General features: G+C 29.4%; 2 protein-coding genes across 3 annotated transcripts; one reads left to right on the forward strand and one right to left on the reverse strand.

The window, feature by feature from the left end:
* Positions 1-285: 285 nt before the first annotated feature.
* LOC103828611 lies at positions 286-7,335 on the reverse strand. The gene is made up of 4 exons (XM_009104229.3): positions 3,056-7,335; positions 1,369-2,855; positions 1,146-1,281; positions 286-956 (listed from the first exon to the last, which is right to left on the reverse strand). The coding sequence occupies exons 2-4, from the start codon at positions 2,842-2,844 to the stop codon at positions 409-411; spliced, it is 2,160 nt and encodes a 719-aa protein (XP_009102477.1). The 5' UTR covers positions 2,845-2,855; positions 3,056-7,335; the 3' UTR covers positions 286-408.
* An 842-nt stretch (positions 7,336-8,177) lies between these two features.
* LOC103828612 (rho guanine nucleotide exchange factor 8) lies at positions 8,178-12,826 on the forward strand. Of its 2 annotated transcripts, XM_009104231.3 has the most exons (7): positions 10,206-10,458; positions 10,559-10,675; positions 10,781-10,935; positions 11,015-11,089; positions 11,295-11,567; positions 11,762-12,082; positions 12,172-12,543. In XM_009104231.3, the coding sequence occupies exons 1-7, from the start codon at positions 10,206-10,208 to the stop codon at positions 12,541-12,543; spliced, it is 1,566 nt and encodes a 521-aa protein (XP_009102479.1). The 2 variants fall into 2 exon arrangements, with proteins under 2 accessions (XP_033131782.1, XP_009102479.1); XM_033275891.1 differs by having other exon boundaries at positions 8,178-10,458; positions 10,559-10,935; positions 12,172-12,826.
* The last annotated feature ends 3,364 nt before the right edge of the window (positions 12,827-16,190 follow it).

Below are 16,190 nucleotides of genomic sequence, written 5' to 3' on the forward strand. Positions count from 1 at the left end.
AATATAATAAAAGGATTTTATATAACATAATATTATTAAAATAGTAAATTGACTATCTCTACATTTAAAAATGTCCAAAAAAATTGTGTGATCAGGTGATTCTTGAGTTTGCTATTTGGAATTGTAATCATGGCATTTGCTTATTGCAACTACGAGTTAAGTGTGACCTGAATAATATTATCTTAAATTTAACAGTTTACCTACAACCTGCAAGTGAAATGGAATTTCACAGATTTTAGAAACTCTTACTAATTTTTGGGTCAGAATAAACTCTGCCAGGCTTGATGTTTCTGCACAATTTAACTCTGAAGTTTATAATCTCATTGCTACAATTATTGTTATATATAATTGGTTACAAAAGAACTGATTACAAAAAGAGGAAAACTTTTGTTATATTGGCTCAAGGGGTTAAGAAAAAATTTCTTGGATCAAACCAGACAAGATGAGTTTCTCTAAGTCAACTACAGCTTGATGAGTTTCATCGATCTGAAACTCACTTCTCCAACCCAAATCCCAAACTCCGCTTGTCATCTCTTTTTTCTTACTATATAGATCCTTCTCCAAGGCCATGTGTATGCTCTCTTTAACGAAGCTGCTCTGATTTAAAAACGTGTCTCTGTAACTTCTGAGGGAGTCAAACCCATCACAGACTTCCATTAACAACTCATCAATGTGCAAAGAGCTTCTCAAGAGACAAGTTGGTTCGGTAATGAGAAGAAGGCTTCTGCGTCTGGCTACTTCTTTGGCAAAGTCTAGTGCAAGTCTTTGGTCTGAGATTACACTGCTGTCTCTATCCTGACAGGTTCTTTCTTGGCTCCTGTTAGTGTTGGTTTTGAAGTCAAAAAGATTCTCTGCGTAGCTGATGAAATCTGAGGAGTTGGATAAGAATGATCTAAGAGAGGTTTCTTGCTGAATTGTGGGAGCACAAGAAGTAACTTCTCCGCTGTCGCAATGGCCTTTACAAGAACAAAAGTAACATAGACTATTATTTTATTTTATTTTTTTTTGTCAATTACCACCATATATTAAATCAAGTTTGGACCATAGGCTCTAAGTAACATAGTTTATATATATGAGGACATTTTTAAGAGAAACAAAATTTTGAAAACATCCTAAGATTTAAGAACTTTTGTGTAGTAACTAACCTTGAATGTGAAGCTCTGAAGAAGTGGTTTCCTCTGCAGAAAGTTGGTTTATTGATACACGCGTGTCTTGTGAAGAACTTGAGTTATTCTCTGAAGCGAGGTCATAATTGTCTCGTTGATGGAGTTTCTTCTTTGGCTATATGAGAAACATAGTTAATAAAAAATATTTAAAATTAAGAAAATGAAAAAATAATGCAATGAGGCAGTGACAAAGATTGCTTACACTTCGTTTACTAGCTTCACCAGGCTTCTTTAACCGACTATTACTTTTCTGCTCATCACTACTAGAGCTTGAGCTTGAGCTCAACCTGGAACGTTGATTCTTGTTTCTTGACATTTCTGAAGAACCATTTGATTTCTTGTGAGTCGAATGATTGGCAGGTGGCTTAAGAGCGCTACGTCTGTCTTTACCTTCACTGATATCTTCCTTCTTCACGTAAATCTTTTTGATGTTTTCCTTTGGTTTTCCTTGTCTTGTGACATTGCTCGGTGACAATAACTTCATCACCTTACCTTCATTCTCTTCTACTTTCCGCACCATTTTGTCTTTCTTAGTCGGACTCGATGGTAATTTCATTGTGTTGCTGCTGCTTGTTTTACTCCCTCCCTTGGCTTGATGATCTTTTCTCTGGTTGATGATCATTCTTGGATGAACCTCTCCTTGCATCCTCGGTTTCTTCGGTAAAACCGGTCTTTTGTTGCCCGGTTTTTCGTCTTGTACAACATTCACAGGTTTGATGAGTACTATACTTGAGGGATTCTCACTCGGAATCTCTTCAGGCAAAGAGTGTAAAACAGGTTTTCTTGTAGAGTTGCATCTAACAGTTTCAGGACTCTCTTTCTTCTTCCTCTTCAGCAGCTTCTCTTGTCTTTCTGGTGAGACATTTACAATAACTGGCTTATCGATATGTTTCACCGTGCTAATGTTCTGTACTTGAGGAGATACATCCAAACCCATAAGCCTAGCAATCAAACTTGGTGGTCTCCTTGGAACATCAGACGACGCAGACGATTTTGTGGAGCCAGAAACCATAGAAGATTGGCTTGAGCTCGTTGATGAGGAAGCAAAACCACTTCTAGCAACGCGAGTCTTCTTAGTCTCTGTATTACTTGTTTGTGGAAGAAGATTCTGCCTGTGAAAGCTTTCTCTTATCACGTTTCTTAGCTCATCATAACAATCTCTCGATGCTGCATTCTCTTGAACCATCATCCTTTTCTCAATACGCTCCCCGAATCTATCAGACATCGATCTCTGAAACCGCAAATCGCGACTTCCATCTTTACTAACCCTCCCTTTCTGCTTGTTATCAGCTTCTTGAATACTACTAAGCATAGCCAAAGACTCCTCCAAATCAAGCGCTCCTCTTAACAAACCTTTTGCTATATCCTCAGGCCTCACAGTCTCATAGCTTGACCCTTTGGAATATGAATCAATCGCAACGTTCAGTTTCTGAATCCCTTTGGATACTCTCAAGAGCTGCAATGAAGAAGAAGGAGCAGGAGCATCCTCTGTGCTCTTCCTCGGTGCCGTTTCGGATCTCTCTTTGGGTTTGGAAGGATGGTCAAATCTTTGGTTAGTACCACTACATATGCTATTATATCTCTGTTTCTTGATTGCGCCACGTTCAACAACTCCTCTTGGATCATCGCACATTATGAATGATCTGTAAACTCCTGATCTTAATTTCCCTTCAGGCATTGTTTTATACTCTGCCACAAGAATTCAAGAAACTTGGTCAAACTCTCATAAACATTTTTTAAGGATCCTTAAGACGGATCAAACACTAATTAGTTCTGAACTTTCGATCTGGTTTCACTATTGAAGCAGAGAGGGGAGAGAAATAAAAAGAAAAACATGTTTCTTGTTTTCTTGAAAATGAATGTAAATACAAAAACAAAGAAAAACTTACCAGAGCTGGAGCTTTTTCAACAGATCGTCTTCCTCTGAACCAAAGCTTGTCAGATTTTATCAAAAAATTCCCAAGAAACTCTGTAATGTGAACTCAAATGAAGAGATTACGATCAAACACAACGAACAGTCTTTATTGTTTGCACCGCCTGCAAGTGACAACAAGAAAGAGAGAGAGAGAAAAAAAAGAAAGAAAGCGAGTCAAACTCAAGATCCAACTTCTGATGACTTGGTCGAGGTTTCTTGAGTTTACACGATAGGGATCCTCTGATGTCAAGCGGATTCAATGTTTCTGCAGAGATTTTGTCTTAAATGAATTGAAATCTAAACAACATTGAATTTATCTTCATTTTTTCACTATATGAAGAGATAGGAAGATGAAGCGAAGGCTCCACGTCCGCATAAGTATGGTTTCAAAAAAAGACAATTCTACCTTCTGTTTTTATTTTACTAACCAAGCTTTTCTCTTGTTTCGTTTGTTTATTTGTTTAATCATCTATCTTATTAAAAAGGAACCTACGAAAATATATTGTGTATTATTAACGATTTATACCACTAAAATATGTGAATTCTTAGATATTCATTAAGAATAATGTTAAATCCATTTATCACTAATTTACTTATAATATCTTTTAAAATTTTAAAAATATTAATAATATGTTTTATTTTTAAATAGCTATAATCTGCTGAAAAAATATAACAAATTTATTAAGAAAAATAAAAAAATTATTTACCATAATTCATTAATTCGTAATTAGTAACAACAAAAATATATGCTATTTTATAATCGCAATCTATTCATTTAAGACAAAAGTAATATATGAAACAAAATATGAGGAAATTATATTAATATAATAACATAAATCTTTTTTATATTCATACATATAAAATATATTTATTTAAACTGAAAATAAATTTCATCATATCAGTTTAAAATAATTAAACTATATAACATTTATTAAAAAATTAAGATATTTAACATAGTTTAAAAAATTTTATGTCTACAACTATATATTATATACATCATAAACTAAATTTTATTATAAATAATTAAATTTATTCAACGCGCGGTCAGATCAGTGGATGTTAATAATCAATATTTCATAATTGTGCCAGATTTTTTAATTCTAGTCAAAATTATTAATTTTGTTGTGTTTCGAAAAAAAGTCAAAATTATTACAGTGCTACTTAATTTGCTGGCAAGAGAATCAAATGTTCAGTTACAAGAAAAAAGAGAGAGAGAATAAAATGTGAGCTAAAACAATAAAAAAGAGAATATTCTCTTTAAGTATAATAAAATATATTTGGGAATAACTCTGTTGGTTTATTTATTTATGAGCTGCAAACAGCCTTGGTAAGAAATAATAATTCTAAAAAGATCAAATCAATTCTATATTTGTAGTTTAGTTCTGATCCATGACACGTTGGATGTTCATTGGTATTAAACGGCAGGTTAAAATTTAAGAAGTATATAGTGTAAATGGTTTTTAAAAAACTTATAATTTGGAAGTTAGAAAACTTTGTATATTAATTTTTATAAATTTGAAGGACAAAGTCAAAGTTTTACTAATTTATGATATCGACTCTGGATAAGCCCATTTTTACAAGGGCTTCCACTAATCATAATGGTGATGATGTGTTGTAAATGATCAGGTAGGGTTAAACAAGTGGAGGATAAATACAAGAAAATGCAAACAACAAAAGACATTGGATTTCTTTACTAAATAATTGGGTGTGATCAATATTCCCATTTTAGAGAATCCATTTCAATGACACTTTTTGTCTAGTTTCTCCACAATTGTGCACATGATTAGGTTAACATTTATTGAAGAATATCACAATTCTTTATTATTATTGTCCAACGGCCTCTCAATTTATATCTTAATACATTAACTCAATATAGTTTTGTGTACATGGGTCATTAGTTATAGTTAATTTTAGTGGCGAAACTAGACAAAAGAAGTTTGCTAGTTGCGATTCCAAACCTGAACATGAGTTTAAAATTCATACTTTAAGATGAGTTTTATAATTTCTTAACAATGGTATCCACTTCTAAAATCTCTGTTTATACTTTTGCTATAAATCTGAGGAATAAGATAATTCCATCTCTATGTAATTGTATAGTCAATTTCAATGTAATTGCTTCATTTCCCTAACAACCGGTAAACAATAGTGGTCGATGTTTGACCTAAACAAATCGGTAGCATTAAAGAAAGGAGGGACTTTTCAAATTCAAAAGTAATGAAATGGAATGAAGTTTTGAATTTAACACATTTATTAGAGTTTACAGAAGTCGGAAACACATACACTGAGTATGACCCGTGACAAGAAATAGCAAACAAATCAATTCAAAAATTACCACAATTATGTTTTCTTATTATTTATACTTTAGCTATGTGATGGGGACTTAATCATTATCCGTGGGTCCGTTCCATTTGATCCACGGATCAGTAAAATTTCAACCGCGAATATTCGCCAACCTGCAAAAATTTTTTAAAAAAAAAATTTAAGAAAAAATAATATTTTAATAATAATTTAAAATTATTTATTTAATTTTAATTATAGATCAATTATTACTATTATTATTATTTTTCATAAAATATTTAAAATAATAGTTTTATTATTATAATAAACATCACCTGTTATTCTTATTGTGGGTCAAACAGATCAAATTTTTGAATAAAAAAAATCATTCAATCCAGAGGTTTGCGGGGCGGATTTGATCTGTAACCGAAAACTAGGTTTTTTTTAAAAAAAACTTTAAAAAATGTGTCAGAAAAAAGTCATTGATTTTTATCAGTAGTTATAAATTACTGAAGGACTGATTTTTTTTTTTTTGAGCACAAGGATTGTTTTTTTTTGTGCCACACCAGTGGATTGATTAAAATTTGAAAATAAAGGTGGAAGAGAATTAATATAGTCACATGGTTCTTGCAAACCATGACCGCCTTTGTGGCGCAATAAATGCAGATGCCATTCTTTAGTTACTTTGGGTGCAAGCGTGAAATTCTTGAAAGTTTTTATTTTATTTTCATATGTAGCAAAGTTGAATAAAGACCAGTCATGTGCAGTGTTGGCTTTGGATTCACATTACATACTGAAAGGTTTCTCATTCATTTAAATTTTGTACAACCTAAATTTGTATGAAATGAGTTAATTTACTCTATTAAAGGAGGATATAACAAGGCCATGAAAAGCTAAAAACAAAAAATATATTGATAAATGAGATATGCATCCTACTTGGTAGTGAATTATGTACATATAAGAAGATAGGGAGTCTTGATCTAAGCTAAAATCAGGCATGGACAAATTACAATAACCGTAAAATCAAACCAAACTGAAAAGAATTATGAAGTACTGAACCGGATTATCATAAATATATAGTTTTCTAAAACCATTTTGGATGTTCGAATCAAACCAAAACCAAACTGAAAACCAAATGGTTATCTGAATAACCAAAATATGATTCTGTTTTTAAAATATAAGCTATATTTAGATTTAAAATAGCCAAAATATATTTCATAAATCTACAAATATTAGGCATGCATAGAGAAAATAATCCAAACTAACCATGTATTACACAATATTTTACCCGAAATATCCTAAATTACCAAACGAGCCGTAACCAAACATATAGCCATTTTGGTTTTTAGTCGGACTCCAACTTCACTACCCAAACTGAAGTAAAAACCAACAGAATTTAATCAAAATCGTTATGAAATGATTCTTTATATATATACATATATATATAATATACCCAAATATTTGCAAACCAAAATACACAAATCAATTGTAGTTGTTGTGTTGTTACGAGAGTACTTTGATTTTTTAACTAATTAATTTTAATAACTAGATTTTGATCCGCGCTTAGAAAGCGTGGATTTTTGGATTATATTATAATACAAAGTTTTATTATACCGAAAAATGTAATTTTTAACAGTTGTATAATATACGAATTAGTTTATTTGAGACTTTATATGTACACTTTTATGTAAGTTTCTTTTAGGCATGAAAATTATATCCGGATCAAAAAAAACAAACCGAACCGACCCGAAAATATAGGTTTAGTTCAGGTCCAGAGAAGATAATCTATTGGGTTTTTTTGGACACGCATGTCTTTGTTTAAGTCTGGGTCCTACCCTAGACCCAATCATAAATATATTGTATTTATTAGGTATATTTGGATATTTCGAATATGTTTTCGGTATTATGGATATTTTTTTAAAGTTTTCGGTTTACAATTAGATAAAATTTCAAATTAAAAGAAATTGAGTATTTTTCATTTCATTGTGTCAGATTTTGAATTTTTAGGTATTTGATTTTTTTGGGTATTTGTTTAGAATTTTGAATATTTTTCAGATTTTTTAGATATTTTGATTTTTTTTAGGATCCTAAATACCCGAACATATGTGACCCATTACGTCCATATTAGGTCCAACAACCTTTTGATATAGATTTTTAACGTTATTGCACAAAAACATGGTTGATGAAATATTTTTCTGAGTAAATGTATCATAAGAAATAATATTAGGATATGTTAAAAATATTTTAAATATTGTATGGTTAGAATGATTAATGGTATTACCAAAAAAAAAAATAGTTATACATGACTCCAACAATTTTTTATATTAAAATTTTTAAGACTATTAATCTTTTAATAGTATTGATTCGTTTTTAAGTGAAAAGTATATAAAAGTATAATATCTAAACCAATAATTTTCAAAATTGTGAATATTCAATACTGATATCGCAAAGTTGGGTTAACTTTAACAGAACCAATGAATTTCTACATTTTTGTGAAGGTAACATGAATATTCAGAAAACTCATTTTTAAATATGAAAATATCTATCAAATAAAGACGGTTGAAAGTTTAGTATATGATATGTGATTTTAGTAGAAAAGTTTATATATGATATGATTACTTTATTATAAAAGAAAGAGGAAGTTAGAATGTGTACATATATGTCGTGTAACTTCTCTTTCTTTAAATCATATATTATATGATAAAAGTGATAATATAAAACATTAGTTTCAATGTTTTTACGATTAAAAATCAAAATGATAAATATAATAATAATAGTGATTAGGATTTAGGAATGAGATTTGAATAAATAAATGAATTGAACAAATTATTGTTAAGGAAATATATGGTAACATATTGTTAGTCTAAATTTAAGGTAAGACAAAAAAAAATAAGATAAATGAAAGGGTCCAAACAACTTTTATAGCTAGATTTTTTAAGACTTTTTCCCTTTTAATAGTATTGATAGTTTCATGAGTTTTATATTTTTCATAAGCAATATATATATAGACCTAATCATTTGATTACCTAGAATACAGTATATCATTCACCTATATTAATGCGCTAAAAACAACTACTTTTGAAACCAATTCTCATAATAAAAGTGTAGTTTCCGTAGTTGCAAGTATAGCATATTATTGTAGATTATAGCTCATTTTAGTTTTTTTATCTTTATGATATAGGCGTAAAATATAAGGTTTTATTTGCTAACATAAAATAGTATTTATAACTGTTTCGAAATTTTTAATCTGTAAAGTTGTTTTAGAAAAAGAAAGGAATTTGTTTTGCCAACTACACCAAATATGGTGTAATATGGTAGAAACCATCCAATATTTCAATGTATTAGAATATGTCGATAACTATACCATGTTTATGTTAATATATGCCATATATACAAAACAACAATTAATACGGTGACAACAACATCATAATCAGGTTAATTAATTTTAAGCTTAGTTAATGGGATTAATCTGTAATATGATAAACTTAAAACCAACTAAAGCAAGCCCGACCCGACCCAACTTACTAAATCTGACCAGACTGCGATTTACCTTAGGATTTTTCCCAAATAAAAAATTATGGATTATAAAGAAAAAAATTGATTTGGGGGGAAAAGAAGTCATGCTGAGAGGGAAATAGTCAATTTTAGAGACATAGAGAGTCGATTCCTTTAATATTCCTTCGTAACACAAAGAGAGTGAATTGATTTTCTTTAGAGAGAGAGAGACACACACACAATGAGGTAACAATGTCTTTCATAATGAGGTAACACATACTTGCCATACAACAGGGAAGTGTGAACTCATCAAAATCCCTGTCATTCTCGAAACTATGTTGGAACAAATCATAAAGAAACCTGATATGAATGCTCCAATGATTAGAGAGGAGTTGAGGAATAGGTTCAACATCATAATCTCTTATGAGTAAACAAAGATAGCTAGGCGTATTGTTCTTGATAAGCTTCAGGCTTATGAACCCTAAAAGAACTTTTCTTATGAACCCTAATTTTTTTTATTTGGGCAAAAATAAGTGACTTTAATCCAACACGTGTCGGGTTTAAGTTAATCGGTTTTAAGTTTATTATATTACAGATTGACCCCATCAATAAGTCATAAGATCAATTAAACTTGATTATGATGTTGTCACCATATTAATTGTTACTTCATATATGTTACAGGTATTAACATAAATGTTGTGTAATTATCAATATATTCTAATACATTGTATGATTTTCACCATATTATACCAATACTTGCTGTAGCTGGCGAACATTTTTTCCAAAAAGAAAGATTTAAGCTTATTTTTTTTTCATTTGCATTTCCACAGAGACTTTTTAGCTTAGTAAACTCAAGGCATATGTGCTTCAATCAAAATTCTAATTGACACTAATTTGAATAGTGATTAAGTTTTAAAAAAATTGGAAGACAACTAAATACTCTATCTGATGAGTGGTAGGTCTCCATCTCCCATGAGGATGTTGAATCAGTTGCGGAGTTTTATTGTCTTTTCCGTGCTTCGTGGATCACCACTCTTACCTCAAACCATCAATTTATTTCTAACACGAAAGAAAAGAAAATAGATCCTAAAAAAAGCTAACATCCTAAATTTTGATTTACTAATTTCTTATTTGGAATGTTTTTAATCCTTAAATCCAAGACAAACGTTTGTTTTTAATAAATTTGTTTAATTTCAAAACCAAAAGAGAGAGATTTTTGGTCTGTTATATGTTTGTAATAACGACCCGTCAGTACTTCTGTAAAAGTTGTATTATCTTTAGATCAGCTGGATTTTAAAGGCATAAAGGTGTTTAACTTGCGAGGCAAGAAAACAAGCGAACGTTGTCGTACCATGGTTGCAGCGTTGGAACGAGGACTAAGCGCTTCTAAGTCATTCAATTTCAAAAGAATGTTTGAATCATCATCGACAAAACATCAACAACCTCAAACAATTGTTATAGAGAACGGAGATTCACATCTTGTCGAATCCAACACGCCTGAAAGCCAAAACTCCGATAGCTTGTCAGAAAGCCCCGTTGAGAGCATCCCTCCGATGATTTCTCCTCTTAACCGGCCAGGAAAACGACCTGATAGACAACAAGCAGGTGGATTTTTTTCGTTTCCTCAATATATAACTTGTTAATCAAGCTTGGCTGAGTAAAATTGTTTCCTTGAGAAACCCTAATAATACATAAAATATTGCAGATACGGAGATGTTGAAGGACAGGTTTGCGAAATTACTTCTTGGAGAAGATATGTCCGGTGGCGGAAAAGGTGTATCTTCTGCTCTGGCTCTTTCTAACGCCATCACAAATCTTGCTGGTACATCTTTTTCTTTTAACTTTCCTCGTTTGAAGCAAGTGACTATTGAGGTAATCTTATTGATTTCTGTATATTCTGATGATCGATGGTGCAATCGATTTTCAGCGTCTATATTCGGAGAACAAACAAAGCTACAACCGATGCCGCAAGATAGACAAGCAAGGTGGAAGAAAGAGATCGATTGGTTGTTGTCTGTGACCGATCACATCGTCGAGTTTGTTCCTTCTCAGCAAATGAGCAAAGATGGAGTTTGCACCGAGGTTTGGATCTTATCAAAGGAAAAAAATATTATTTCTACCTTTGTTAGATAGATTAATAATGTTTAATGATTTTATGTAGATTATGGTGACAAGACAAAGAGGTGATCTTCTCATGAACATCCCAGCCTTGAGAAAACTCGACGCCATGCTCATCGTAAGTGTTTCCATTTGTGTAATCGAGTTTGAACTTATTTTCTATAGCAACAAACCCTAAGAACTTTTGAAAAAAAAAAAAAAAGAACTTTTGAAAAATAATACAGAAATTCTAAAATTTGTACTATATTTTTCCTCTATATTTTACCGTTGATAAATCAGACATAAATGGTATGATGAATTAATGGTGATGAAAACATGTTCAGGATACACTTGACAATTTCAAAGGACACAATGAGTTTTATTACGTGTCGAGAGATTCAGAAGAAGGGAAACAAGCAAGTAATGCTAGGTCAAACGACAAATGGTGGCTTCCTCCGGTGAAAGTTCCTCCAGGCGGTTTATCTGAACCGGCTAGGAGAATGCTTTACTTCCAGAAAGATTCAGTCACACAGGTCCAAAAAGCTGCAATGGCCATTAATGCTCAAGTTCTCTCCGAAATGGCAATACCCGAGAGCTACATCGACTCTCTCCCGAAGGTAAATAAATCATTGATATTATATGGAAGTGATGACTGAGTAATACTAATAGAACGAAATAACACCATATTTATACAGTAGTTTACAACTAGGGAAATATTGACAGAATCTTATTTCTATATATACTCTATTATTTTTCATTTCTCCCTTTGTTGTTTTATATTTGGCTTTTGAGCTTTGGTTTCTGTTGACAGAACGGAAGAGCTAGCCTTGGGGACTCGATCTACAAGAGCATAACAGAGGAGTGGTTTGATCCAGAGCAGTTCTTGTCAATGTTGGACATGTCGACAGAGCACAAAGTGTTGGATTTGAAGAATAAGATTGAGGCATCTGTTGTGATATGGAAGAGGAAGCTTCACGTGAAGGACAGCAAATCTTCATGGGGATCAGCAGTTAGCTTGGAGAAAAGAGAATTGTTCGAAGAGAGAGCAGAGACCATTTTGGTCTTACTCAAACAAAAATTTCCCGGTCTTCCTCAGTCTTCTCTTGACATCTCCAAGATTCAGTTTAACAAGGTAAATGCAAATCAGTTTAATAATTATCAATGTAGACGACTTAGGTGACAAGAAACAAAAGATTAATATAAACTATTTGTTTGGTTAAGGACGTTGGACAAGCGGTGTTGGAGAGTTACTCGAGGATACTTGAGAGCTTGGCTTACACGGTGATGTCGAGGATAGAAGATGTTCTTTACACAGATTCTTTGGCACTAAAGGAAACTTTATTGGCTGAAGAAACATCAGATGGTGGGAGAACAACGGAAACGGATTCAGAGTCAGCGGGATCTTCCAACTCGGGGGAAGAAACCGAGAAGCTTGACCCACGCTACTCTAAGACCTTGTTGGATTTCATGGGTTGGAGTGACAATAGTTCCAAAAGCAGCGATAAACCTACTAAATCCCCAGGTCTTACGCCGAAAAAATTCTCCTACTTGGAGAATTTGAATGGTTTTAGAAGTCCCAAAGCTAGACATTGATCATGAAAATCTAGGGATCTATGTGTGATACAAGTACAAAGAACATAAAAGTAGCAAATGGATTATTTACACCCTTTCCTTCCTGCAGTCTTCCTCGGATAGAGAAGTCTTTAGCTTAAGGGGTTAAACTCTTGAAAAGAAGATAACTATATCTCAATTGTACATGTTTGATCCAGAATCTTTAAATGTTGCCTTTATTGTTTTTGACTTCCAAAATTGTGGATACTTAATGAGAATATCTGATAATATCCCCTATATATTATTTGAGAAGCATTATAACATTTTTTTGCAGCCACATGTCATCACTAGAATGATTCTTAGAATCCTTAGAGAAATATGTTGGTCCATCTAAATATATAATAAACTTTTTATTAAACTAACCATAAATACATTATTAATGTGCTTCATTATTTTCATAAATAAAATTACGGAATTACCTAATATGGCTAAAATATATATGACAATTAATGACTTTGAATAATAACGATTTGATAAAAATAAGTGTATGTTATATTATATTTGTTTAAATTTAAACTATTAAAATAAATTAAACAATCATAGTAACCATTTAATAAAAATTAAAAAAATTCTTTATATGTTGTATTTTGAATTTTTAAAAACGAATATAAATTAGTAAAATCCTTAAGTTTCACATTCAAATTTTGTGATCTATGCTTTAAACTTTTTGTTATGACATGATACAAATAATTAAAAAATCATATAAGTTGAAAGTGTCATTTAATAAGTATTAAAAATAATATATATATAAAAATATATATGTATATGCATATTAAATTATATGTCATATAAGAAAATAAATAAATATCTTAATTTTGAAATTTACTTTTATCAAAAAAATTTGAAAAAATATTGACAAATTAATTTTTAAAAATATTATAAATTACATAAACTATTAATCCCACAGTGAAAATTTTGTTATCAGTAATTTAAATTTTTTGCTATAATAGATACAAATGATTAAAAAAAACATGAACAAAAAGCATCATTTAATAAATATTAATATTAAAATATACTATATATATGTTACTATCATTTAAATTTAATTATATACCATATCAAATAAAAAAAATATTCTTTTGGATTAATAAAATTTATTTATATGTTCGCACCAACTTAATTATATAGGTAATAGTTACTGACTTTTTAATTATTCAATGTATATTTATTGTTTCATAATAGGTTAGATGATATAATATATAAAATAATTTATATATATAATGTTCATCCCGCGCAAGGCGCGGGTCTTAACCTAGTCCGATAATATTGGATAACACCACAAAGTATCCAATTATGTTCTTTATGATATTTGCAAGAGGTTCTTTTGATATTTGTCCGCGTATAAAATAAAGAAAGATCTCTCTATTATCCCCTATATATTAATTGAGAAGCATTAAAAAAATTAGAACCTTAATCTCTTATATATTAAAGAGAAACATTATAATATTTTTTGTATCCACGTGTCATCACCACAATCATTCTTAGAATCTTTAAGAAAATATGTTGGTCCATCAAAATATATAATAAGTTTTTTATTAAACAAATCATAAATTGATTATTAATGTTCTTCATTGTTTCCTTAAATCAAAATAACGGAATTACCAAATGTGGCTAAAGTATATATTGCAATTAATGATTTTGAATAATAAATATTTGATAAAAATTAGTCTATTCTCTAACATTTTTCAAATTTTAACATATTAAAATAAATTAAAAAACCATAGTAACTATATAGTAAAAATTTAGATTTTTCTGTATATGTAATATTTTGAATTTTTAAAAACGAATATAAATGACTAAAGTTGTCAAAAATCTCACATTGAATTTTTCATGGTTTAATTTTTTTTTTGTTATAACAAGATATAAATGATTACAAAATTATATAATAAGAAGTCTCATTTAATAAATATTAATATATTAATATTGTTTAAAATAAATTATGTACCATATAAAAATACATATGTATTTTAATTTCAAAATTTGCTTTGATTTTTTTTTGATAAAAATTTTGAACAAATATTGACAACTTGATATTTAGTTTTAAAACTTTTCATAATGTTTTTAAAATTATAAATGACTAAAACTATTAAACATCCCACAAAACAAAATGTTATCTGTGATTCAAAATTTTGTTACAAAAAAATACAAATGATTATAAAATATTATTTAACAGATATAAATATTAAAAATTTACTATATATATATATATATGTTAATATCATTACAACTTAATTTTATATCATATAAAATAGAAAAAGTGTTTGTTTGAATTAATAAAATTTATTTATGTGTTTGCACCAATTTAATCATATACGTAATATTTACTGAGTTTTTAGTTATCAATATATATGTATTATTCAATAATATGTAAAAGAACATATAATACATAAAATTAGTTTATATAATATTTATTCCGCGCAAGGCGCGGATCTTAACCTAGTTTTGCATTAATTAAAAAAAACCCAATCCTAGGTGGCACTTCTAAATGCCTTCTAAATTCCATTTCAAAGAATTCTAGAGCATCTAATATAAAGTATAGTTTAAAAATATACTAACAACATTATATAACCCAAAGTATAAGAAATGTGCATTCTTTCCTTAAATAAAAGCTACGAAATTACCTAATATGATTAATATATATATGACAATTGACTATGAATAATAAAGATTTGATAACAATTTTTGCATCCTTCTTCATTTTTTTTTAATTTTATATTATTAAAAAGATTAAACAATCACATTAACCATATAATTAAAAATAGATTTGTTTTTCTTATATGTTATAGTTTGATTTTTTAAAAATGACTTTGAAATTACATAAATGAGGAAACTTTATATGTTATATTTAAAAAAAATTAAAACGACTTTAAATTACAAAAATAAAGAAACTTTATATATTTTATTTTTCTTACATGTTAGATTTTTTCTTATATGTTATATTTTTAATTTTTTAAATGACTTTAAATTACAAAAATATAAGTTTTTCTTAGCCAAACAACTAAAAGCATTAAAATAACATGTATCAATTCGATGGTTGATCTGAAACTTTTTAAAACCAAATGGAGGATAAATGTCAAAATAATTCAACTGTATAAACAATACTGTTCAATTTTTTTCAAAAATGTGTTCGATGGAAAAAAATAAAGTTTTTATATCATAATTTGTTTACTGTCCAATCTGATCAACCCATAATATATTAATCATAGTTTAGTTTCACCATTTTTAATAAAAAAATGATCCGGTTCATCTAGGGGTGTTCAACCTGGATATATGTTCGGTTTCGGTTCGATTTTTTCCGTTTTTCGATATTTTGGTTTATGATAAATAGCTACCACATTAAAACCATATTTACTTTGGTTTGGTTTGGTTTATATACCGTCGGTTTTCGGTTTATTCGGTTTTATATCAATATACCAAAATACCATAAATTTGTTTTAAAAAAAGAGTATTTTATGGATTTTATTTATATTATTAGATATTAGTTTTTATATAACATGAAGATATTTCGGTTTTTACTATTTAAAATATTTAGTAAACATATTGAGTTAATAATTATAATAATTTTTACATAATAGAAATTAGTAATCCATAATATTATAAATATAAACACTCATATTTGTTAACAAGAG

Source organism: Brassica rapa, chromosome A07, assembly GCF_000309985.2.
Source record: "Brassica rapa cultivar Chiifu-401-42 chromosome A07, CAAS_Brap_v3.01, whole genome shotgun sequence".
NCBI classification, from domain to species: domain Eukaryota; kingdom Viridiplantae; phylum Streptophyta; class Magnoliopsida; order Brassicales; family Brassicaceae; genus Brassica; species Brassica rapa.